At 38.2% G+C, this 27710-nt stretch overlaps 1 protein-coding gene across 1 annotated transcript in view; it reads left to right on the plus strand.

The window, feature by feature from the left end:
- The first annotated feature begins 2210 nt into the window (after positions 1-2210).
- MYRFL (myelin regulatory factor like) overlaps positions 2211-27710 on the plus strand; it is a 147324-nt gene continuing 121824 nt past the window's right edge. Inside the window, 3 exon segments of the mRNA XM_027872047.1 lie at positions 2211-2294; positions 2501-2597; positions 5628-5718. Coding sequence (XP_027727848.1) covers positions 2211-2294; positions 2501-2597; positions 5628-5718 — 272 coding nt within the window.

The raw sequence follows: 27710 nt of genomic DNA on the forward strand, positions 1-27710 counted from the left end.
GATAACTGAGAAGACGGTCTTTGTAGCAAGTTTCTCTGATAAACTAAGATATATAGGGGATCGATTCAAGTTTATAAGACTAGGAACCATTCCTGAATTGATAAAGGGTCAAATGATATGAATAGTTAGTTTTCTAAGGAAGAAATCCAAAGTGTCAATGTCCAAAAATTCCAAATCACTAATACTTAGAAAGATGTAAATTAAAGCACTCTCATACCCATCAGATTGGCAAAAATTGACCGAAAATATGAGGAAAACACAAATGTTGGAGAGGCTGTGAGAAAACAGGCACATTGATGCATTGTTGGTGGAGCTGTGAATAACTGTAGCCATTCTGAATATCAATTTGGGACTATGCTTACAAATTTTCTAAACTGTGCGTGTCCTTTGACTAAAGAAATCAAAGATGGGGTAAAAGGACCCATATGTCCAAAAATATTTGTAGCATCTCTTTTTTTTGTAGTGGTAAAGAACTAGAAACTGAGGGAATATCCATCAACTGGGGAATGGCTGAACAAAATGTGGTACATGTGAATGTAATTGAATACTGTGCTGTATGATGAAGGGGACTGTTTCAGAGAAACCTGAGAAAACTTGTATGAACTGATGCAGAGTAAAGTGCTGCTGTATCAGGAGAACAATTTATATAACAACATTGTAAAAACACTTATGAAAGGCTTAAAAACACTGATCAACACAATGACTGCTTGTGAAGACTCATGACAAAACATGCTATCCACCTCTTGGCAGACGGGATAGACAGGGTGCGGAATGAGACATACATGCGTATATACACATATATGCGATAAATAGATAAATAGATAGCAGAGTGGGGGGGCTGAGGACTTGTGAGGGAGAGAAAATGGGATTTCATTAATGAAAAAAATTAAATAAAAAGTAATAATCTTTCTGTAATTTCTGGTCACAGTGATCTGGTCCTGCATTGCAATCATATACCCCTCCATTTTCCCAAGCAAACTCTTGTGATCTAGCCATTTGTTGAATTTATTTTTGTTGATTTTAGTTGACTAAGTTCATGTGAAATTTGCTTGTGGAGGGCCTTTTGATTCCATTCTTGAATTTTAGCCATTTCATAGGCTTCTCCATAAAGAAGTAAATCATTTATCTTTAGATTTAGCAAATCAAATGTTATATACCTGTTAGCATCTTTTGCTTTTGCTTAATGAAATTATGTTGGCTTGTTTCAAAAGTATTTCTGAAGGTTTTCCTTTTTTTTTTAACCTGCTTACCATATTCTCTAAGAATTTCTATCAGTCCTTTTCAGTGTTAATTTTTCTATAGCTGTCTTAGGGTGATGGACCTTATGTTTTATTAGGATTCCTTCCAAACTTATAATAGCTCACTTTATAGTTCCAAAAGTATATATTAACAGTTCAAATCTGGCCTCAGACACTTACTAGCTATGTGCCCTTGGGCAAGTCACTTTAACATCTGTTTGCTCAGTTTCCTCATTTGTAAAATGGTGATAATAATAGAATTTACTTTGAAGGATTGTTGTGGATCAAATGAGATAAAAATTGTAAAGTGCTTAGCATAGTGCCTGGCACATAGTAAGTACTATATAAATGTTAGCTATTATTACTAACATTGATATTTTTTAGGTGTTAAATCCTTTAGGTGCATTCTTTCCATTGACCTTTGATTTTCAAATGTCAGCAGTTTTCTTAACATATTCAGCTATCTGATATCTTTGATATCTTTATGCTTGATATGTCTGGCCTGGAGGAGCCCAACATGTTTACCTTTTCCCATTATGTGAATGCGACCTCTGGATTCAAAACTCCAACCCTTTGGTCTCTATCATTCCTTAATGTACATAAAGAATTTTACACTAATAGTATCCAAATGACATTTTGATATTATGATGATGATGATGCAAATCATTATTGGAAATATTCTACAGCCTACTTATATTCACCAAATATTTTTGTTTTGTTTCTTTTTGCTTGTTGGGTCCTCAAAATCCTGATTTTTCTGAGGTAATGAAGTTCCATCATTTATTGCCTTACAGAATCAATAGGAAAATATTGGTGTTAGAGAGATGGGCTTTTGTAGTTTGGGATCATCGGAAATATATCATAATCCCTAGTTTCAGCTTCTTCTCCTGGTAGCTTAAATGAAAGTATTTACCTCAGCACCATTTTTTGGGGGGTCTCCTTCTCCTTGTGCACAATTCCTGAAAGGGGTTGATGCCACCCCCTGCTGTAGCTCTAATGTACTCGAAACACAGGTTGGTGATCGCACTGGTCTCAGGCCTCCTACAAGAACCCTTGGTGCCTGTGCCTAGTTGCTGAGAAGGCTCTGCCTCTTACTGCAGGTTTGAGGGGTGTACTGCCTTCTCTCTTTGCACATTGACTTAGAGGGCTTGGCTTTATGCCTCTACTGCCTTGCTATGGACAGGCCAGAATTCCCCTGGTCTCAGAAGCTGATTTTTGCAGCTTATACTGGTTTTCTACTCCCCTCTCGTGTGTCCCTTCAGGAGCACCCTCAAGATTCTAGCCCTGTGAGATCAGGTTATGTCTCCCTACCCGTAAGTATATACAAGCTCCCTTGGCCCATCGCTGCTCAGAGTGCCTGTAAGTTTCTGACCATTGACCATAACTCATGTTGGCTTCCATCCCTCTCCTTGTGACTGGAATGAACGGATTTATTTATTGTAATTTCCTTTGGTGCTCTTGACTATTGCATTCTCTGGTGCCCTTTTAGATATATTTTTTGAAGTGTATGTGGAAAAGCTGAGTTCCTTCCTCTAAAACCCTTAACATTGCTTTCTGAACTGGAAGCCCCCTCCCAGTGCTTTCCATGATGCCAGATTCCTTCTTCTCATTGGAGCCTATCTCTTCAACACCTACATTCTTCTGGGAATGTCCCAGATGCAGCTAGGTGATGGTACAATGGGCAGAGCCCTGTACTTGGAGTTAGGAAGACTTGAGTTCAAATCCTGCTTCAGACACCTTCTAGCTGTGTAACCCCAGGTAAGTCACTTAACATCTCAGCCTCAGTTTCCCCATCTGTAAAGTGTAGATAATAACAGTACTTATGTCAAGGGTCCTGAGGATCAAAGGAGATAATGTGTATAAAGTGCTTTATAAACCTTAAAGCACTGTATAAATGTTAGCTATTATTAGCAATAACTAATATTTATTTATGTAGCTTTTCACATTTTTCAAAGTGCTTTTCCATATATTTATTTCTTTGATTTACACAATAAACCCTCTAAAATGTAGATATTATTACCCCCATTTTACAGATGATGAAACTGAGGGTACAAAAATAAAATGACTTCCTCAGGGTCACCTACTTACTAAGTATTTGAGTCAGGTTTCAAACTCAGGTCTCTCTTGATTCGAAGTCTGGTAGTCTATCCACTAGAGAATCTGCTGTAATCTTAGAAGAATTAAAAGCACAAATACACAAAGTCCAATGGAAAGGGCCATTGTGGGCTTGAACATGTTAAAGTATGTTTAGAATTACTTCCTTGGGAAAAGTTGTATAAAAAAAAATATCAGGGGGCAGACATGCATGGCTTGAAAAGGAAGTGGGCCGTTTATTTGGTGAGAATGAGAGACAAGAAGTGGAGATGGTGAGCGATACGCTGTTGACCTCATGATATTAAAGGACAAGCTGAAGGTCTACAATGCATTGAATGGAAACCTCTGCAGATGCATGGGAAAACAAGGACAAGAAGATGTATCAGGGTCACAATCTATATCAGTGTATGGGGTTACCAACCCAAAGAGAGTTATGGGGGCACCAAAACATCAACTCTTCTGGCCTTAGACACTTCCATTGTAGCCAGGGGTGAGCTGGTTTAACAACTGGCTTTCTGAAAAAAATTCATGCACAACACAATTTTCAGTTTAATCTGTATTATCAACACATTGTCCATCGTTTTCTTAAGTCTAGACAATCAATAAAATAATAAATCAAGCCCTGCTTTGTAACATTTGCTGATTTCCAAGATGAAAATGCTTGCACTGAAAATTTAACAATCAGCTCTTGGAGCTGGTTCAAAATGGCTCCAGCACACCTCTGTTTCTATTCTTCCCTCTCCCCTGCAAAGATCCAGTTTGCCTGAAATAGTCTAGACAAATCATTGCAGTAGAGTAGAAGGAGAGTCAGGTTTGGAATCTGAGAACTTGGGTTATAATCCTGGCTCTGACAAGTACTTCCTACATGACTTTGACTAATTTGCGTCCCTCTTCTGAAGCTGCCATGTCCTCATCTGCAAAGTGGGGGCAAGGGGGGGTGCCTTGTATTGGATGATTTGTGAGATCCTTTCTCTCACTCAAACTTGCTAAGGAGAAAATGGAAATGTTAGCTTCTTTTCAGTGTGTTTTGTCTATGTGGTATGTGTCATAAAAAGGGTCCAAACCCTAGAGTTATATTTCAGGACAAACCAGGTGGATTTCCTTGAAGGAGAAAAATATTGAGTTGGGTTTATTACAAACAAGTAATCAAATATTTATGTGCATTGTAGTGCAAATAATGTTGTTGTTTATCCTTCCTTTGAAGATGACCAATGACATCATGAGGGTGATGTCTTAACTGGGGGTGAATTGAATTTAATCGAGGCAGAACTTGGGAAAGTCATCAGTCTCACTCTCTCCCAGAATAAAGTATAATTTTAAGAATAGAATCGAATTATTCATAGCTATCTAGAGTAAGGGCATCTATGTGGTGTAATGTATAGAGTGCTAGGCCTGGAATCTAGAAGACTCATCTTCCTGAGTTCAAATCTGGCCTCAGACACTTACTGTGTGACCCTGGACAAGCCACTTAACTTTGTTTGCCTCAGTTTCCTCATCTGTAAAATGAGTTGGAGAAGGAAATGGCAAACCACTCCAGGTTCTTTGCCAAGAAAACCCCAAATGGCATCATGAAGAATCAGATGTGACTGAAAAACAACAAATAAGTAGGTGATAATCTCAGGGTTTTGCACCAGGCTATGAAACTTAGAAGGTGCTGAAAGTACTTACAGTCAGCCAATAAATATTAAGTGTCTGCTAGTGTCAGGCCCTGTGCTAAGAACCTGGGATACAAAAAGAGGTGAAAGACAGTGCCTTGCCCTCAAGGAACATAGCAACAACAAAGCTTAGTGCTTAGGTGTATGTTGGCATTATCTAGTCAGACTCTTCTTGACCCCCCCCCTTTTTTTTGGCAAAGATCCTGAAGTGATTTGCCATTTCCTTCTCCAGCTCATTTTATAGATGAAGAACTGAGGCAAACAGGATGGATGCCCAGCCAGGAAGTGTCTGAGACTGGATTTGAACGCACAGATATGAGTCTTCAGACTGGACTCCAGGCCTGGCACTGTAGCCACTGAGACATCTAGCTGCCCAGAGCTTAGGTAGCAAGAAGAATTAATTCAAATAGGAAGCTACTAGATGGCTTACTGCCCATGATGCCAACTGCGAAGGCCTCTCCTGTGGTGCTGTGGGATCTCTGCCCTATTCTCCATGTCCTTCCCATAACTGACCTGGAGTCTCCATTGCATTCTAACCCCTCCTCCTTCCATTGAACTGAGGGGACCCTCCTACCCTGGGAGTAAAATTTTTTTGTTGCAGTTCCTGTTATAATCGTTCCATCTTTGCTTGCTTTTTCAGCACATGAGACTAATGACACTCTGGGAAACCCGATGTTGGATCCAAATCTGCTGGAAGAGTTCCTGCGAAGTGACTTTGGTTTGGGAGCCTTGTGAGTAGTAGAGGCTATTCTAACTCATTACCTTTGGACCTCAAGGGGTTGTGGGGGAGGGGAGGGTCTGTCTGTACCACTGGCACATGAACTATTCCTGATGTTCCCTTGAGGGATTCCAATATCACAGAATCCTTTATCAGGTGCTTACTTTCTGTAAACAGAGCTTGCTTATATGTTCAATCAGTTACAGGTATATCGTCCTTGGGTTTTGTTAAAGGGTTAAATCCGCAGGAAGGAGTTGTATCGTCTTGGGTTTGAAGGATGGTTTATTTTTTGCGGGATCAGGAAATCACTGCATCTTAATTTTTGAGACTTTGCCACATAATTTCAAACTGATAACATCTGACACATATTAGGCACATCATAAATACTTATTGTTTCTTAACTGATTTTTAAATGAGGAGCTAATCTTTTGTTCTTTGACTCCACCCCCCACCCTGCCCCAAGTCTAATCTTAATGATGCCTTTATTGAGGTAGGGGTAGAAAAATTTCAAAATGTAGATACAAAATGTTCTAACTCACTTCAAACACACACACACACATACTCACCTTTGGCTATCTTTAATATTATTTCCTTTTCGAAAATACTGAATAGGTCACTTTTAAAAATTATTTATTTATTTATTTTTAGTTTTCAACATTCACTTCCATAAGATTTTGAGTTTTAATTTTCTCCCCTCCTCAAGATGGTGTGCAATCTGATATAGGCTCTACTTATACATTAAATGTATTTTCACATTAGTCGTGATGTAAAGAAGAATTAGAACTAATGGGAGGAACCACGAGAAAGAAGAAACAAAACAAAACAAAAAAACAAAAGAAAAGGAGAACAAATAGTATGCTTCCATCTTCATTTAGACTCCTAAGTTCTTTCTCTGGATGTGGATAGCATTTTCCATCGTGAGTCTTGTGGAGTTGTCTTAGATCCTTGCATTGCTGAGAAGAGCTAAGTCTATCAAAGTCAGTCATTGCACAGTGTGGCTGTTACTGTGTACAATGTTCTGCCCATTTCACTCAGCATCAGTGAATAGATCACTTTTTTAAAAAAAATTCAGGAATATATTGAAATAGTGGTAGGTACAATTTTAGGAAACATGAGCCCATTGAAAACCTTACCTTAAATAGACTCCTGAGTAGTAATCTTGCTGCCTAGAGCATAATCCACAAAACGCATCTGGGCAATATATCTGTGTAAGGGAGAAACCTTGAACCAAAAGCCCTAGGGGGAGGAGGGAAGTTATCAGGATAGATGAGGCTGCTGCTGGGGACTGTACCGCCAGATGAAGTAAAGGAGGAGCAACCATGGGAGGAGCTCACTTGATGTGCAGTTTCAGTAGGGAGGAAGTTGTAGTCTTCTTAAATTAGGTTATAATTATATTACTTATATTAGCTAATTATTCTTGCTACCTGGGTTGTAACCTTAGTTGGTTCTACCCAATGAAGTAGTACAAATACTATAAGTGCTTTCTAAATTTTGGCACCCTAGGGCAAAGGCCCGGTTGCCCTACCCTAGTCACAACTTTGCCTTTTAGTTAGTTCATTCTATGACTCACCAAAAGTTATGTATTGACAGCATATCTAGGCTCCAAAGTATTTCCAGTCATCCGAGAACAGTATTTAGATGTTTGTGATTATCCTTGAATTAGAGATGGTTCTCAGGCAGGCATGCCTTATTTTAAGTAGGTTTTAGCTCCATGTGGGATCACACACCTACTTACCAGGAAAATCAGTAAAAAGAAAAAATAGAGTGACCACTTCTTGGGAATCCCCAAACCACACAGGAATTGTGCTTGGCACCTTCTCGGCAAATTCCAGTGATGCACTTTGTTATTATTGAAATTTTGAGGTCTCCTTTACTCTTGCTAAAGGCCCAATTCTGCAGAATTCTACTTGCTTAGACTTGTGTCCCCTGCTCTCAAATCATTTGCTGACCTCTAGCTCTTGGACCTGACTGGCTTTGGGCCTCAGCTTTCTTATTTTTGGCTGCTCATCTGTAGCAATGGGGCTGGGATTGCTGGATCAGTGTTCCTTGTGACGAGGGGATACCTACCATAAGAAGCAAATTACAAAGTAAAACTAAGGAATATCTAATTCTGGACAGGGAGCAGAAGGATTTGAGAGCACACGTATTGTTTTCATCTCTTCTTTTAATCAAAGGTCAGGTCTTTGGAAGAGAAAGCAAGATATGGGAAATGAACAGCTAAGTAAATGATTCTGAAGAGTGAGATTTGGTTTTCTTTATCACAGACCAAAATAGCAGAATGGTAAACTAAGGACTGAATTTCATGGTCCCTTGGGCCTCGTTATGTCAGTAAGAGGGAGAAAGTTTGTGTCAGGGATTAGCAAGAGATTAACAGATGTCTGTCATAGCAGATGACTGCGATGTCTTAAGGAGCCCGGAGGGAAGAAAGGTGGGGATAATTTAAATACAATGGTCCAGCTAAGGAAACAACAGGTGATGCAGTGAACCTGTCCAAGCACAAAGCCAAGAATCCAGTGAGAAGGAAGAGACCAAATCTAAGAGGCAGCTTAGTCTGACCTGGAATCAGCTTTGATTCCTCACTCCGACATTTGTTTTGTGGATGTGGGTGACATGAGATCATAACTGTATGCCTGGCACAGAGCAAGAGCTATATAAAGGTTAGCTGCTGGTATTATTATTGCCTAATCTCTCCAACTTTTTGTTTCCACTATGCCACTTGAGTGTAAGCTCTGGCAGGTTCTCCTAAGGTTGAGATATTGTAAGTATGGGCCTGGTGATGGATTGAATGTCTGTCACTGAGGACCAGCTCAGATAAGTTTGGAGATGCGTATCACCAGGTAGGTAGCAGTATGATGGATTTTTCAGTCACAACAGCTCTTAAGGCCTGGTGGTAGGAGGAGCCTACCTAGTACTATAATTATGTATATGCTTTCTAAGTTTGAGAACATTTTCCTCTGGACTCTGTATGTACTTGTAGGAGGTAATTTCATAGACTTTTGGGGGAATAATTTGTACCAACTATTCTTAATATTATTGATGCTCAGTCATTTTTTTCCAGTCACGTTTGACTCTTCGTGACCCCTTTTGGGATTTTCTTGGCAGAGATGCTGGAGTGACTTGCCTTTTTCTTCTCCAACTCATCTTTACAGACAAGGAAACTGAAGCAAACAATGGCTTGCCCAGGGTCACACAGCTTGTAAGTGTCTGAGGCCAGATTTGAATTCATGAAGATGAGTGTTCCTGACTCCAGGCCTGGCACCCTCTGCACTGTGCCACCTTCATGCCCAAAGTACTATATAAATGTTTGTTATAAATGTAATATATTCTTGACTTGGTTTGAGGATAAATTTATCTCTCAGTTTCTATTTTTTTTAATGCTTCAAGCCTATAAAACACAGGCTGTTATTTCAAAGCAGGGTTTGTTCACATTAGTTCTTAGTGGGGCAATTACCCCTGAAAGATTATTAAAGTGTGTTACAGTAAAAAACAAAACAAAACAAAACAAAAACAAAACAGCACCGACTTTGGAGCCAGGGGATCTGGGTTCAAATCCTGGATCTGCCATACCCAATTTGTGTGGCCCTGGCAAGTCACACTTAGCTTTAATCAGCTAAGTATCCTCCTCTGTAATGGCTGCTGAGTGGTACAGTAGATAAAGTCTGGGCCCTGGAATCAGGAAGATTCATCTTCCTGAGTTCAAATCTGGCCTCAGACACTTGTTAACTGGGTGACCCTGGGCGAGTCACTTAGCCCAATTTGCCTCAGTTTCCTCATTTGTAAAATGAGCTAGAGAAGGAAATGGCAAACCACTCCAGTATTTCTGTCAAGAAAACCCCAAGTGGAGTCACCAGGAGTTGGACATGACTGAAATTCCTGCCATGTTTCCTTCATCTCTAAATCTATGATCCCATGATTTGTCCAGAAGGTTGTTCACTTTTTTTTTCTCTTGTGGCATTGGAGGTGGAGCTGAAGAGAATTAAGTAACTCTACTACTCATCTACCAGCTTTCAGAACTAACTTGGCTCACGATTCACAAAGACTTAGAGTTCAGGGTCATTTAAACAGATAATTGGGATGGGATCAGATAATCTGCACTTAACTTCGATAACATTTGTCCAAGTATATGCTGTGAGATAAAATAGCAATAAAAATCTAGGGAAACAGAGCAAAACGTGTGCAGTCCTGAATGCCAAGGAAGTTGATAACAGGAAAACTATACTGTTCAATGACCCCGCTCCACCCTGTGCATGGCAACATCACTTTATAAAGCAACTTGACCCAGAATGAGTTAAGCATATTCGAGATCTGCTTGTTCATGAGTTCAAAGAAACAGAGCTAGGTTGGAGATTCATTCAGAAAAAGATTCATTTTGAGATTCTACATGCAGATTTTTCAGGGCTCAAAGATTTTTTAAAAATGTAATTAGTGATCCTCTAAGTAATGTTCTTTTTTTCTGATGAACCAACATGCAAGAGGTAGCCTGGGATCTTGAACTCCATTTAAACTCCACTAGCCTTTTTCCTGTCATCTCCATAACCATTGTTTTCCCTTATTATACAGAGCCCAGGGCCTCTCTGTCCCTCCTCCCCCCAAAAGAGTCTCCCCTTCTTAGTTCTATATTGTCTCATTGCCTCATCATCATCCTTTGAAAGTTTATTGCTATAATACAAAGACTACAAAGTGTGAATAATATATTGAACCATTATCAATATTAATGTCTTAGGTCAAATAACTTTCTCAGATTAGCTAGGCCAGCAGGTTCTCAAACATCTTGATCTTAGGGCCTCTTTATTCTCTTGAAGATTATTGAGGACCCCGAAGAGCTTTTTAAAAAAATTATTTTATTTTCAATCCAGGGAACAAAACAAGCATTTCCATAACACAGTATAAAATAAATAATAAAGATGATTGTACATGAAACTGCAAATCTACCATGTACAACTTACTATTCCCTCCAAATATACAACAAAGTTACAATATACATTTTTTCTCCTTTTTTGTTTTCTTCCTTCCCACTCCAATGACTAGCATTAGACAAATATGTATGTATACACATATATATGTATATATACATGTGTGTGTGTGTGTGTATGTGTGTAAAATCATTCTATACATACTTCTATTTATCAGTTATTTCTCTGGGTGCAGGTAATATCCTTCGTGTGTCCTTTTATTTTTCATTTGGGTATTTATAATATCAAAATAAGTCACTCAAAGTTGTTCTTAAAGCAATATTACAGTTACTGTATACAATGTCTCTTTATTCTACTCACATCATTCTTTATTTTTTCCTGTAAATCTTTCCATGTTTTTCTAAGATCATCGAGCTCATCATTTCTTATAGCACAGTAGTATTCCATCACAACCATTCAACACAACTTGTTCAGCCATTCCCCAATTGACGGGAGTCCCTGCGATTTCTAGTTCTTTGCCACCACAAAAAGAGTTGCTATAAACATCGCACTCACATTTGAGTTATAATTATTATTTGTGAATTTCCCTCCATCTTATTTTTACTCACTACTTTCTTTCTCAGATTCTCTTTTTACCCTATCCCTCTTACCTTATCTACTCCCCTCTACCCGCCCACTTCACCCACCCCCTCCACTGGTTCCCCCATCCCCTCCCAATCTCAATCCACACACCTTTCCAAAAGTCCCTCTTTCTCTCGTCCACTCTCCTAAATTCCAATCCACACATCCTTCTAAAAGTCCCTCCACCACCCTGTCCCCTAGTTTTCACACCTCTTTATGTGTTCAGAAGTCGTCTATGCCCTTCCAGATATACATATTGTTTCCTCTGCAACCCAAATGAGAGTAACATTACCAACCCTCCACCCCAACCTGTTTTCTCTGTATTAGTTTTTTCCTTTCACGTCCTATTTTTGTAATGTAATTGTTCCCTTTTACCTTTTCCTACCCAATTTTGTTTTTTAGAATCATTCTATCATGCACAACACAGTTTTTGTTTATGGGGTTATATCTATTGGTATTTACCTTACTGTATCAGAAATTGAAACGGACAATTTAAAAAATGTTTATTAATACATTTAAAAATGATAACCCATTAAATGTTAACATAAGTAACATATTTTTATGAAAATAATTATATTTTCTAAAAAAATTTAGTGAGAGAAGTGACATTGTTTTGTATATTTTTTCAAGTCTCTTTGACATCTGACTGAATAGAAGACGTCTGGAATCTCAAATTATGTTTCTTCATTCAATCTGTTGTGATATGTTGTTTTGGTTGAAGTATGTAAAGAAAATTCATCCTCACACAGATATGTAGTTAGGAAAGGGAAGAGTATTTTTAATAGGCATATATTGACTTACTATTATTATGAAAATAGTTTTGATCTAACAGTAACCCTGAAAGGGTCTCAGAGACTCCCAGGCTCCTTAGATGACTCTTTGAAAACTGTTGAATTGGACTAATGGAAGCTGAGAAAATGAGACACAGGATGGGTGAGTTTTTATGAGGGAAGAAGAGAGCTTCAGGAAAGATTCATAACATAGGGTAGTCCTGGATGTAATGGGTTTGGATCAGGAGGGGGTACTCTATTGCTACCAGTAGAGAAGCAGAGGTACTGAAAAGGGGTCCAGAGATTGCCTACATATGAAACTGCTCCCTTCCTTTGGACCATGGGGCCTTAACTTGGGATCCATTAACTTATTTTAAAATATATATATATAGTTCCAGGAGCCAAGATGGTGGAATAAAAAGTAAGTCGCTCTTACCCTCCCTCATTGACCTCTGAAAGCCCAGAAAATATCAACCCAGGAACAACCCTGGAACAATTGAGCCAGCGGAAAGATGGGGCGCAGCAGTCTAATAGCCCAGGAAGTTTAGGGGATTAACGGGAAAGGCCCCTCTCACTGTGGGGGAGAGGGAGCAGTACAGGATGGGAGGCGTCCCAGCCAGCCAGTGGAAAGTCCCATCTCAGCATACCAGAGGGAGATCCTGAGACCCAGGGTGGTGGAGCAGGCAAGCACCAACACCAAGAACCCCGACCCCCCACCCCCCGAGGGCCTCAGTACAGGCAAGGGAACTGGTAGACAACAGCTCAGAAAACCACCACCTGCGATGGTGTTCTCCAGCAGACAAATCACACAATGTCTCAGTGCAGCTCTGGGAAACACAACTCCAGGAGGCAAAACTTCAGGTTTACAGACATCCTCCAACAGCAAAACACCCCTGTACAAGGCCTGGGTGAGCAGGAGCCAAACATTCACGTGTAAGGCCCTGGTGAGCAGGTGTCCCCCAGGGGCCAGACTCCCCATCCACATGTCAAGAGCTCCAGTATTACTGACCCCAGATCAGCACCAGGCAAGCAGCCAGAACCCTACAACCTCCAACTGCCAGCACCTGAGGCCGCAGCATACAAAGCCAATGACCAGGCCCTGGGCTCCCAGTACAGGAAGCTTGAGTAAGTGCCCCCTGATCCCCAGCAGGAGAGCTCAACATTTTTTTAAATAAAAAAGTCAAGAAATAGGCAAACACCATGAGCAAAAATTAGAAACGGACAATGACCTTCGATTCTTATTGTGAGAACAGGGAAGATCAAGGCACAAATTCAGAAGAGGACAACATTGTCAATATAACCACATCTGAAACCTCAAAGGGGAATATGAACTGGTCTCAAGCCCAAAAAGCCATTTTGAAAGAACTCAAGAAGGATTTTAAAAGCCAAATAAGAGAAGCAGAAGAAAAATTGGGAAAAGAAATGAGAGGTATGCAGGAGAGAGTCAATAGCTTGGAAAAGGAAGGACAAAAATTAACTATAGAAAGCAAATCCTTAAAAAATACAATTGGCCAATGGAAAAAAAAATACACTAAAGAAAACAACTCCTTAAAAAGCAGAATTGGCTAAATGGAAAAAGAGGCGCAAAAACTCACTGAAGAGAAGAACTCCTTAAAAATAAAATGAGGTGGGGCAGCTAGAATGGAGCACCAGTCCTGGAGTCAGGAGGATCTGAGTTCAAATCCGGCCTCAGACACTTGACATTTACTAGCTATGTGATTCTGGGCAAGTCACTTAACCCCATTGCCTAGCCAAAATAAAAGAAAAAAAAAGTAAAATGGGCCAAATGGAAAAAGAGGTACAAAATCTAATAGAAGAAAACAATTCATTAAAAATTAGAATTGGGCAAGTGGAAGCTAATGACTATGAGAGAGTGAGAATCCGTCAAACAGAAACAAAAGAATGAAAACATAGAAGAAAACTTAAAATACCTTATTGGTGAAACAACTGACCTGGAAAATAGATCTAGGAGAGACAATTTAAAAATTATTGGTCTACCTGAAAACCATGATGAAGAAAAGAGCCTGGACAACATCTTTCAAATAATCATTAAAGAAAACCGCCCTGAGATTCTAGAACCAGAGGATAAAATAGTCATGGAAAAAATCCACTGATCACTCCTGAAAGAAATCCCAAATTGAAAATGCCAAGGAATAATGTAGCCAAATTCCAAAATTACCAGATCAAAGAGAAAGTACTGTAAGCAGCCAGAAAGAAACAATTTAAATATTATGGAACCACAGTCATGATTACACGGGACCTCTACATTAAAAGACTGAAGGGCATGGAATACAATATTCCGTAAGGCAAAGGAGCTTGGATTACAGTCAAGGATCAACTACCCAGTGAAACTGAGCATAATCTTTCAGGGGAGGAGATGGACATTCAACAAAATAGGGGACGTCCAAACTTTCCTGATCAAAAGACCAGAGCTCAACGGAAAATTTGACCTTCAAATACAAGACTCAAGAGAAGCATAACAAGGTAAACAGGAAAGAAAAAACAACAACAACAATATGTTATTAATAAGGGCAAACTGTTTACATCCCTACAAGGGAGGATGATGCTTGTAACTCTTGAGAACTGTATCATTATTATGACATTTAAAAGGGGTATACTTAGACAGAGGGACGGGTATAAGTTGACTTTGATGTTATGATAAAAAAAATCTAATTAAGTGGTGAAAAGGGATTATATTGGGAGAAGAGGAAAGGAGGAGGAAGACAAGGGTAAATTACATCACATGAAAAGGCACAAAAACCTAATAAAGTAGAGAGAAAGAAGGGAGGGAGATGAGCATTGTTTGAACCTTACTCTCATCAGATTTGGTTCAAAGAGGGAATAACATAATGAGTTAGGTATAGAAATCTAACTTACTCTATAGGAAATAGGAGGGGAAAGGGAAAAGAAAAGGAAGGGGGTGAACAGAAGGGAGGTGAGAAGTAGAAAGGGTAAAGTGGAAGAAAAGGGATGGGGCTAATAGAAGGGAGGGAAGACTGAGGGAGGCAGTTATCAGAAGCAAAACTCTAATAAGGAGGGAAGGGGAGAAAGGAGACAGAAAGGCATAAACAGAGGAGAAAATAAGATGGAGAGAAAAAGACAGTAATCATAACTGTGAATGTGAATGGGATGAACTCTCCAATAAAATGGAAACAGATAGCAGAGTGGATTAAGAACCATAATTCTACAATATGTTGTTTACAAGAAACACATTTGAAGCAGAGGAATACATACAGAGTAAAGGTAAAAGGCTGGAGCAGAATATATTATGCTTCAACTGAAGTAAAAAAAGCAGGGGTAGCAATCTTGATCTCAGACAAAGCAAAAGCAAAAATAGATCTAATTAGAAAAGATAAGGAAGGAAACTACATCCTGCTAAAAGTCACCATAGACAAGGAAGTAATATCATTTCTAAACATATATGCGCCAAGTGGTATAGCATCCAAATTCTTTTTTTTTTTTTTTGGTGAGGCAATTGGAGTTAAGTGACTTGTCCAGAGTCACACAACTAGTGAGTGTTATGTGTCTGAGGCCAGATTTGAACTCAGGTCCTCCTGACTCCAGGGCTGGTGCTCTATCTACTGCACCACCTAGCTGCCCCAGAATCCAAATTCTTAAAGAAGAAGTTAAGGGAGATATAGAAAGAAATAGACAGCAACACTATAGCAGTAGGGAACCTCAACCTGCCCCTCTCAGAACTAGATAAATCTAACCACAAAATAAACAAGAAAGAAGTTAAGGAAATGAATAGAATTTTAGAAAAGTTAGATATGGTTGACCTCTGGAGAAAACTGAATGGGGACAGAAATGAATATATCTTTTTCTTAGTGGTACATGGCACCTACACAAAAATTGACTAGGGCATAAAAACCTCACAATCCAATGCAGAAAGGCAGAAATATTAAATGCATCATTTTCAGATCATGATGAAATAAAAATTACACGTAATTAAGAACCATGGAAAAACAGACTAAAAATTCATTGGAAACTAAATAATCTAATCCTAACGAATGAGTGGGTCAAACAACAAATCATATAAACAATCAATAACTTCACCCAAGAGAATGACAATAATGAGACAACATACCAAAGCTTACGTAATGCAGCAAAAGCAGTCCTTAGGGGAGGTTTTATATCTCTAAATGCTTACATAAATAAAATAGAGAAAAAAGAGACCAGTGAATTGGGCATGCAACTAAAAAAGCTAGAAAAAGAACAAATTAAAAATCCCCAATTAAATACCAAATTAGAAATTCTGAAAACCAAAGGAGAGATTAATAAAATTGAAATGAGAAAACTATTGAACTAATAAATAAAACTGAGCTGGTTTTATGAAAAAAAACCCCAACAATAAATAGAGAAAGTTTTGGTGAATTTGATTAAAAAAAAAGAAAGAAGGCAACCAAATTACCAGCATCAAAAATAAAAAGGGTGAAGTCACTACCAATGAAGAGGAAATCCAGACAATAATTAGGAGCTATTTTGCCCAACTGTATGCCAATACATTTGACAATCTTAATGAAATGGATGAATATTTACAAAAATATAAATTGCCCAGATTAAAGGAAGAAGAAATAAAATACTTAAAAAAAACCCATTTCAGAAAAAGAAATTGTGCAAGCTATCAATGAATTTCCTAAGGAAAAATCTCCAGGCCCAGATGGATTTACAAGTGAATTTTATCAAACATTTAAAGAACAACTAATTCCAAACTGTTCCAAACAACTATGTAAACTATTTGGGAAAATGGGTGAAGAAGTCCTACCAAATTCTTTTTATGATACATATGGTGCTGATACCTAAACTGGGAAGAGCCAAAACAGAAAAAGAAAATTATAGACCAATTTGCCTAATGAATATAGATGCAAAAATTTTAAATAAAATATTAGCAAAGAGATTACAGCAATTTATCTTGAAGATGATACACTATGACCAAGTAGGATTTATACCAGGAATGCAGGGCTGGTTCAATATTAGGAAAACTATCAGCATAATTGACTATCAACAACAAAACTAACAGAGATCATATGATTATCTCAATAGATGCAGAAAAAGCATTTGACAAAATACAATGCCCATTCCTATTAAAAACACTAGAGAGCATAGGAGTAAATGGAGTCTTCCTTAAAATGATAGGTACCATCTATTTAAAACCATCAGCAAGCATTATATGTAATGGGGACAAGCTAGAAGCATTTCCAGTAAGATTGGAGGTGAAACATTCCGTTATCACCACTGTTATTCTATATTGTACTAGAAATGTTATCTTTAGCAATTAGAGAAGAAAAAGAAATTGAAGAAATTAGAATAGACAAAGAAGAAAAAAGCTATCACTCTTTGCAGATGATATGATGGTAACCGTAGAGAATCCTAGAGAATCATGTAAATAATTACTTGAAATAATAAACAAATTTAGCAAAGTTGTAGGATATAAAATAAACCCACACAAATCATCAGCATTTCCATATACTACTAACAAAGTCCATTTAAAGTTGCTGTAGACATTATAAAATATTTGGGAGTCTACCTGCCAAAGCAAACTTAGGAACTATATGAACACAATTACAAAACACTTTTCACACGAAGTCAGATCTAAATAATTGGAAAAATATCAATTACTTATGGATAGGCTAAGCTAATATAATAAAAATGACAACTCTACCTAAATTAATTTACCTCTTCAGTGCCATACCAATCAAACTACCAAAAATTATTTTATAGAGCTAGAAAAAACAATAACAAAATTCATCTGGAAGAACGAAAGGTCCAGAATATCAAGGAAACTAATGAAAAGAAATGCAAGGGAAGGTGGCCTAGCTGTACCAGATCTTAAATTGTATTATAAAGCAGCAATCATCAAAACTACTTGGTACTGGCTAAGAAATAGAGTGGATCAGTGGAATAGGTTAGATATGTAAGACACAACAGTGAATGACTATAGCAATCTATTATTTGATAAATCCAAAGACTCCATTTTCTGGGATAAGAAATCACTATTTAACAAAAAAAATTGGGAAAATTGGAGAATAGTGTAGCAGAAACTGGGCATAGACCAACATCTTACACCCTATACCAACATAAAGTCAAAATGCGTACATAATTTAGATATAAAGACTAATACTGTAAGCAAACTAGGAGAGCAAGGAATAGTTTACCTATATGATCTATGGAGAAGGGAAGGATTTATGACCAAACAAGAAATAGAGAACATTATGAAAGGCAAAACGAGTAATTTTGATTACATTAAATTGAAAAGTTTTTGCACAAACAAAGCTAATGCATCCAAAATTAGGAGGGAAGCAGAAAACTGGGAGAGAATTTTTACAACCAGTGTGTCTGATAAAGGCCTAATTTCTAAGATATGTAGAGAACTGAGTCAAATTTATAAGAATACAAGTCATTCCCCAATTGATAAATGGTCAAAGAAAGAAATTAAAGCTATCTATAATCATATGAAAAAAATGCTCTAAATCACTATTGATTGGAGAAATGCAAATCAAAACAACTCTGAGGTACCACATCACACCTATCAGATTGGCTAACATGACAAAACAGGAAAATGATAACTGTTGGAGAAGATGTGGGAAAATTGGAACACTAATGCATTGTTGGAGGAGTTGTGAAATGATCCAACCATTTAGGAGAGCAATTTGAAACTATGCCCAAAGGGCTAAAAAAATGTGTGTACCCTTTGACCCAGCAATAGCACTTCTAGGTCTATATCCCAAAGACATCATAAAAATGGGGAAAGGACCCACTGTACAAAAATATTTACCGCAGCTCTTTTTGTGGTGGTAAAAAATTGGAAACTAAGGGGATGCCCATCAACTAGGGAATGGCTAAACAAGTTGTGGCAAATGAATGTAATGGAATACTATTGTGCTATAAGAAAAGATGAGCAGGCAGACTTCAGAAAAACCTGGAAAGACTTATATGAACTGATGCAGAGTGAAATGAGCAGAACCAGGAGAACATTATACATAGTAATAGCCACATTGTGCAATGACTGATTTTGATAAACTTGGCTGTCCTCAGCAATGTGAGAATCTAAGACAACTCCAAAAGACTCATGATGGAAAATGCGATCCACATCCAGAGAAAGAACTATGGAGTCTGAATGCATATGGAAGCATACTATTTGCTCTTCTTTCCTTTTGTTATTTTCTTTCATTGCTTTGTTCTTGTGGTTCCTCCTATCAGTTCTAATTCTTCTTTACATCATGACTAATGTGAAAATATGCTTAATATGAATGTATAAGTAGAGCATATATCATATGGCACCTGTTTTGGGGAGTGGGGGGGAGGAGAAGAAGGGGGAGAAAATTTAAACTTCAAAATCTCACAGAAGTGAATGTTGAAAACTCAAAATAAATTAATTATATTAAAATATATTTTGAGAACTATATTTAATATAATTGGCTTCCTTTGTAATCCTGAACATTTTAGTGTATTCATTTAAAAAACTCTGAGAAGGGTTCCAGAGGCTTCACCAGATTGCCAAAAGGTCTAGAAGGTTTGGAGTATGCTTTCCTAGAGGGAAAGCTGTAACTAGTGGAGGGAAACTTGGGTTTTACCCCCAGAAAACTGAATTTAGGGGTTGCCAAATTTTGAGGGCACTGGAGCAAGTGGAGTTTAGGCTTTAATTAGCAAGAATAATTACTTGCATTGGAATCTACCACATGGCAGACTAGGATAGGTTTATTCTTCAAGATGCCTTACTTTATCTACTTCCAACTGAGTATGCTTCATACAGCTTGAACTGAATGCCATTTGTGGTATTTGCTTCAGGTGCAAAAATTCCTAGTTATTGCTCTGCCAGAAGGTGACCATCTGTGAGGTACGGGCGGGGGGGAGGGGGGGTGGTGCTGGGAGGAAGACCAGGAAGTCAGGAGCAACTGAAAATGGGCTTCTGGTTTTCCTTTGTCTGTGTACCAAATGGTCTGAGTGTGACCTAGAGCTCTGTTTAATGGGTTTAGAATGATTCTTGTGTTGCAAAATCGTTTTAGATCCTGAGCAAATTGATTGCCAGCTGTGCATTTCAGATCCTCGGCCTGTAAACAAAGGACTGATAAGGAATTCTCAGGGACATTGTGAAAACCAGAGAAGCAATTAATTTGGGTATTCCTCTGAGAACCTTGTTTTCAGTCCAATGGCCCATATGACTTTCTAGGTCCAAAGTAAAGGAGGGAATGATGGGCTAAGAAACTCTGGGTAAAAACAAGACGACATGATTCTTTTCTCAATTTATTTAGACATAATCACATATATAATCTTTAGGATTGAGTTTGTTAGGATCTTCAAAGCCCCCTTTTCTTACGTTGACTTATTATATTATTATTATATATTATATATCATTTTTAGTCATTAAAATCAGTTGAACAAAATCACTTTAGAACTCAGGAGTAGCAGGTGTTTTGAGGATTGAAAAGTGTACTGTACCAAATCTCAAAACTGATCGAAAGTCTAATCTTTTAAGGCTCTTTTCTCTGTTATCTTCAATTTCCCCCTCTGTCCCAAAGGATCCACCAGCTCCCATGTCCCATCTTCCTTTATTTTTCCACTTTCTGTTTTCATTTCCTATGTTTCGATTTGTTTTACATTACTATCCTCTGCATCCTTGCAGTAGAACCCCCTATGTAAAAATTAAGAACACTCAAGCTAAGCAAATTTGCAATGTCTAAAATGGTAATGTCTAAAAATGTATGCCCACATACCACTTACCTTTAAATTTTTTTAAAATTTTAAAAATTCTGACTTAACAAATACCAAATAAAATGAGCATTCCCACACACAAAGTATAACAGAAAGGGGGCTTGTACATAAATTTGTAATCTATTAACATATAACTTGCTTTTTTATCATTTTAAAAATTCTGAACTTTAATGTTTGATGAAATGATCATTTCCATATACAAATTAAAACAGAAAAACCATGAATTTCTATTATATATAACTTATTTTTTCTTCTAAGTATATAATAAATTCAATGTAATTTTCAAAGATGTCCAACTCATTTATATTTCTTTCTTGTCTTCCTTTTATTCTCTTCTGTGCATTATAAAAGTTACTTCAATGACCTCTCTTCTCATCTCCTCCGACTTAGCAATGTCTGCTAAATAAAACCATCAAAACAACAATAATGTACATTTGCAAAGTACTTTCCATAAATTTTCTCATTTGACTCTCATACAACCTTGTTATTTAGATACTATTAGTTATTATTTCCATTTTACAGACAAGAAAAAAGGCTCAAGGCTATTGAGTGACTTTGCTATAGTGACACAGCTAGTAAACAGCAGGATGTGAATCCTGATTTTCCTGACTCCAAGTCCTAAAAATCTGCTCTGTTTCTTGTTTTAGAGTGTGTGTGTGTATGTGTGTGTGTGTGTGTGTACATGTGGATGTCTGTGTCTAAGCTTTTCATAGTTGAGGCAATGTCTAATATTTAGGCCCCTTGAAAACATTTTCTAAAACTCCTCACCCTCAATTCTTTACCTCCCTTCCACTTGAAACAGCTAGGTGTTACAATGGATAGAACACTTGGCCTGGAGTCAGAAAGACCTGAGTTCAAATCTAGCCTTATACACTTACTAGCTATGTGACCAAGTCACTGTATGTGTTTGCCTCAGTTTCCTCATCTGTAATGTGGGGATAATAATAGCACCTACCTATCAAAGTCATTGTGAGGACCAAATGAGTTAATATTTGTAAAGCTTTTAGCACAGTGCCTGGCTAAGTAAATATATAAATATGGTGCTATATAAATGCTTCTTCTCCTCCTCCTCCTCCTCCTCCTCCTCCTCCTCCTGCTTCTCCTCCTCCTTCTCCTTCTCCTCCTCCTCCTCCTCCTCCTCCTCCTCCTCCTCCTTCTCCTCCTTCTCCTTCTCCTCCTTCTCCTTCTCCTTCTCCTCCTTCTCCTCCTCCTTCTCCTTCTCCTTCTCCTCCTTCTTCTTCTTCTTCTTCTTCTTCTTCTTCTTCTTCTTCTTCTTCTTCTTCTTCTTCCTCTTCTCCTTCTCCTCCTCCTCCTCCTCCTCCTCCTCCTCCTCCTTCTTCTTCTTCTTCTTATCATGATCATCATTGGGATAACATTGGACCAAATAGAATGCAGATGTTTGTAGTTAGAAAGCAAAGCTGTCAAAAGTGCTAAATGTTATGATCTTCATAAGCTTTTGTTATGTAACTTAACTTTGTTATATAACTTATCCAGTTCTTTTTTTGGGGGGGGAATCATTGCTCAATCATTTATAGTCTAAGAGGAGAGATACACATGTAGATAATTAAATATTATGTAGGTTATATTACCATCAGAACAAAGAAAATATCCTGACAAATGATAGTGTGTGTGTGTATGTGTATGACTGGTAGAGGGGATGATAAGTAGGGATTTGATCCTCTTGGCATAGGCTTAGTAGTGCTGATATCAGGCCTTCTCCTTGCCCCAGTCCCCCTGACTTCTCTGATCTCATCCTATCGTGACTAGAGTCAAAAGGTCACATATTTATTAAATGTCTGAGTTAGGATTTAAACTCGTTTTCTTGACTTCAAGTCCACCACTCTAAACCAGTGCTGTCAAACTCAAATAGAAATTGGGTCACTGGATTGTACATAACGATCTCTGCTGTGGTATATGATTGTAATGGAATATCACTGTGCTATAAGATGATGGGCAGACTCAGAAAAACCTGGAAAGACTTATATGAACTGATACAAAGTGAACTGAGCAGAACCAGGAGAACAGTGTACAATAGTAGCAGCAATATTGTACATTGATCAACTGTGAATGACTTAGCAATTCTCAGCAATATAATGATCCAAGACAATTCTAAGGGACTCATGATGAAAAATGCTATCTGCCTCCAGAGAAAGAAGTGATGGAGTCTGAATGCAGATCGAAGCATACTATTTTTCACTTTCTGTATTTGTTTTCATGGGCTTTTTTTTCCTTTGAGTCTATCTTCTCTCACAACATGACTAATATGGTAATATACTTTGCATAATTGAATATGTATAACATATCAAATTCCTTACTGTGTGAGGGATGGAGAGAGAAAATTTGGAACTCAAAGTTTTTTAAAAATGAATGTTAAAAATTATCTTTACATGTCACTGGGGAAAAAGAAAATATTATTTTAAAAAATCCCTGCTGGTTGTATCTTGACAGGCATTATCTATGTTGTACATTATCTTGATATTAATATTATCTATATTGTAATATATTTTTGCTTTTTTTAAATAAACATTTCCCAATTACATTTTAATCTGGTTCTACTGCACTTGCAGAGTTTGTGGGAGTTTGACACCTCTACCCTATGCCATGCTACTCTCCACAAAGCCCCTCTGACCATTACACTTCACCAACTATCCGTATTTCTGCCAGAGTAACTTCCAGTTTTGTCTCACTTAGTGGTGTATAAAATCCCCAACCAGTTCCATCAATTTATAACCAAGTATTTATTGAAAGCCAGGTAGCTAGCCAATGATGGGTAGAATCCGGTGCTGGGAAACCTATGGCCTGGAGGCCACATGTGGCCTTCTAGGTCCTTGAGTGCAGCCTTTTGACTGAGTCTGTTTTACAGAACAAATCCTTTAACTAAGGGGATTTGTTTTGTGAAGTTTGGATTTTGTCAAAGGGCCATGCTTGAGGACCTAGAGGGCCACATGTGGCCTCAAGGCCACAGGTTCCTCACCCTGATAGGCTCTAGTTTGTTATTTGTAGTTCTAGAAGCTAGCACAGAGTCTAACACACAGTAGGGAATTAATGCATGATTGATTGATTGGTACCTTCCCATAACATACCAACTAATTAGGGAACAAACAAGACCATATACAATTAAGCACTAATTGTGTTGAGCAAACATAAGTTCAAAAGGGTGCAATCACTCTGAAGTTCTAAGAGAAGGTGGAGATGGAAATAGAGATAATAAGACTTGATAGGGTAGGATAGATAGGATGTGGGTAGAAAGATCTTAACAAAAGTACCAGCCACAGTCACAAGGATACTATGGTGGATCTCTCCATGGCAAGTTCTTTCCAAAAATTGTGTTATGCAGAGATAGGCAAGAGGGCCATGAGTGGAAACTGAATCATTAAGAATCTAAGGGGAGAATTCCCTGGGAGCCAATAGAAATGCTGGTTTTATTCTGTCCTAATAATCTGTTCTAGAAATCTGGAAATTTAAGGGATCTTTGGTCAGGCCAGTCAAGTGTGAATCAGGTCTTTATTACTTCACATTTTAACTTACAAAATGGGAAGGCTTAAGACTTAAAATGATACACTCAGGAAAAGGGCGTGGGGGAAACGGTACAAAAGAAGAAAGATTTTGGCAAAGATATAACTAGATTTCAGTCTTTAGAGGGCAATCACCAGGTCCTATGGTCTTTAGACTGCAGTAGAAATGGGAATGGCAGTCAATGATGGTCTTTTGGAGAGGTTACCTTTGCACTTGGCCAAGGGTTTTCCAGTTCCCTCATTGATATGTAGGATGTCTAAGAGCTTTAGCTTCTCAGCTTGCTGAGGCAAGCAAGGGCCATGATTTTATAGAGAGGAGGTGAATACTCCAGAACCTCTAATTGCCTTCAAACCTCTCAGATGCTAGGTGTATATTAGACAAAGCCTTGGAATCTACAAGCACGGGGCATGAAAGTTTCCAGTATATGGTAGGGTGAGGGCCGTTGGGCAGGGGAAGGGGATGCAGCCAGAGTATAGTAGCCTGTCCCAAGTGAGCCTTATGGGTATCAGGGACAGAGAGTATGGCATGGGCACTGGACCTGTGATTTTTTTGGTATAGGAAATCCCTCCATGAAGAAGTTCATTCTGCCAATGCACATCAATATCTTCCCTGCAATTTATGGTCTTAAATACTTCCTGGAACATTGAGAGGTTAAGTGATTTAGCCAGGATCACAGTCAATATATGTGGGACTAAAACCCAAGTCTTCCTGGCTCTAAGGCCAGTTGTCTATTATTTCACAGCAGTCTCTTTGGCTCCTTTGGGGGTGAGAGAAACTCAAAAAAAGCAGAAAGCATTTTCAACATCATATATTCAAACACCAGAAACCCATCTTTAAACTCAAACCATGCAATAAAAGTCAACCGAGGTCTTTTTGTACTCCCCCCACCTCGTTTTTTGGTTTCTTGTGGCTTCAGACTATCAGAAGGAAATTTCTCATGATCAGGTCTTCCAGAAATAGCACATGCAACCTGACAAAAGCAATTTGTGTGTGTCTGTGTGTGGGGGACGTCATTGTGAACTTAAGGAGCATTTGTGCCAAGTGGTAACCACTTTCCCAATGACTCCATTCTTCTGCCAGGAGCTGCTTACTCCTTGATTCTTGTAACTCCCTCAGAACTTGAGCTAAAGACAGAGATGGCCTTTCAAGGAATGAGTGACTCATGACGTCATGCTTTTTCTTTAGAGCCAAAGAAAATAGAAGAGACTTTCAATTGGTGGAAATTCCTTTTGCCCAATGGACACAAGCTTGTCACGAGGGCTAAAAAGAAACTGGTGAACATTAGCGAGATTCTTGAGCTTGTGCTTGTGAGACTGCATTAGAAAGCCAACTTAAGAACTTCTAGCATGTGCGATTAAGGATAGAATTAAGGCTCTGATTTTTTGTAGTAGCAAACAGATGGAAACAAAGAGAAAGCCCGTCTGCTGGGGGATGGTTAAACAAATTGTGGCAGGCGCAAGAAGGTAATGGAATGTTACTGCACTGTGAGACACATTGAATGTGAAAAATACAGAGAAACCTGGGATGACTTAGATGAACCAATATAAATGATGTGGCAGGACCAGGAAAACAACTTAATGTGACTTGTTCATTTGTCTCAGTTGTGTCTGATGCTTCATGACCCCATTTGGAGTTTTCTTGGCAAAGACACGGGAGTAGTTTGCCATTTCTTTCTCTAGCTCATTATACAGATGAGGAAACTGAGGCAAACAGGGTCACATGGCCAATAAGTGTCTGAGGCCATATTTGAACTCAGGAAGATGAGTCTTCCTGACTCTAGGTCCAGCACTCTATCCAATTGACTGCTTTAAAGTGACTTCCGGAAAATAAAATCAAAGGGAAAAAAAAAAGATGAGACTGAAAACTGTGACATTATAATGATTAAGTTTGGTTCGGAAGAAGAGAGGAGAAAAGAGCCTCCCTCCCTTCTTTGCAGGGTTGGGACGAGTATTGGGTCTGGTACGTTGTATATACTGTTAGATTTCAGATCTAGTTGACTTGATTGAACTTCTTTTTATACTCCCTTTTTTATTCATTTGAGATGGCTCCCTGGGTAGGGGGGGTATATATTTGGAAATAAAAGTGATATAAAAATAAAAGATATCAATAAAATTTTTAAAAAAGAATTGTCTGTAAATAGTGATAAAGGAACAGGTTACTAAGAGATTTTAAGCAATCTTCTCCGTAAGTCTTTCTTGGCTCTCTTTGGCACAGTAGATAGATTGCTGAGCCTGACTCCTGAGTTCAAATCCTGCTCCAGACACTTACTAACTGTGTGACCCTAGGCAATCACTTAACTCTACAAAAATAAATAAAATTAAATCATGGGGCTCAGTACCAAATACAATACTCCAGATGATAACTGAATTATCAACTGATAACTGTTACCAATTGAGATGATAACTGAGGTTAAGTGATTTGCCCAAGGTCACACAGCTAGTAAGTGTCTGAGGCCAGATTTGAACTCGGGTCTTCCTGACTCTAGGCCAGGTTGCGAAGGCTTTAAATGTCAAGCAATGGTATTTATATTTTATCTTAGAGGTAATGGCAAGACATTGGAGTCTGTTGAAGAGAGGAGTGACATGGTCAGGCTTATTTAATTAAAGGAAATCACTTTGGCCTCTGTGTAAAGTCTGAATTGGAGAGGAGAGACTTGAGGCAGGGAGGCTGATTAAGAGACTATTTAAAGCTCTAAAGAAATGTTAGCTGTTTTTAATGAATAACTATTATTTAATAAAACATTCTTAAAGTGATTCTTAAAGTCATGGGCTGGACTATATGGCCTCTGAGGTCTCCTTCAGTTCTCTGTGATGCATAATCTTGGCATGTTTGCAATAGATAGTGTTCATTTTCCTTTAGTGTTCTTAAGTAACTGAACTAGGAAAAAAATAGAAATAATGTTGTAAGTGTTTAACAAATGCTTTTTTTTGTTCTTTCCTTCAAAAAAATGAAATAAACTGAAATAAGACCAAAAAAAGAAAAAAGAAACCCAGAAGTCAGAAAAAAGAGGCTAATTGCAGTAGTTTAGGTGAGGGGTGATAAAGACCTGAACAAGGATGGTGTCCAGGTAAGAAAAGAGAAGGGAACAGATGCAAAAGATGTGAAGGTAGAAATGGCAAGATTTGGCAAGTGATTGGGTTTAGGGGGTAAAGGAGAATGAGGGGGTCAAGGATAATTCTGAGATTGTAAGCCTGAGTGATTAGAAGGATGGTAACGCTCTTGATAGTAACAGTGAGCTTTGGGAGAGGAGCAGACTTAGAGGAAAGACAGTTTGTTTTGGATGTAGAATCATAGATTTAGAGATGAAAGGGTCCTTAGAGGCCATATAGTCTATTGGGCTATTTTACAGATGTTAAGAATAAGGTTCTGAGAATTTAAGCAACTTTTCCAAGATCATGAGGTTGTATCAGAGGCAGAATTTGCACCTGAATCTTCCCAGTCTGAAGTCTAACATCTTATCCTCTCCGTCACGT

This window comes from Vombatus ursinus, unplaced genomic scaffold (assembly GCF_900497805.2).
Source record: "Vombatus ursinus unplaced genomic scaffold, bare-nosed wombat genome assembly UNPS02003292.1, whole genome shotgun sequence".
Taxonomy (NCBI): domain Eukaryota; kingdom Metazoa; phylum Chordata; class Mammalia; order Diprotodontia; family Vombatidae; genus Vombatus; species Vombatus ursinus.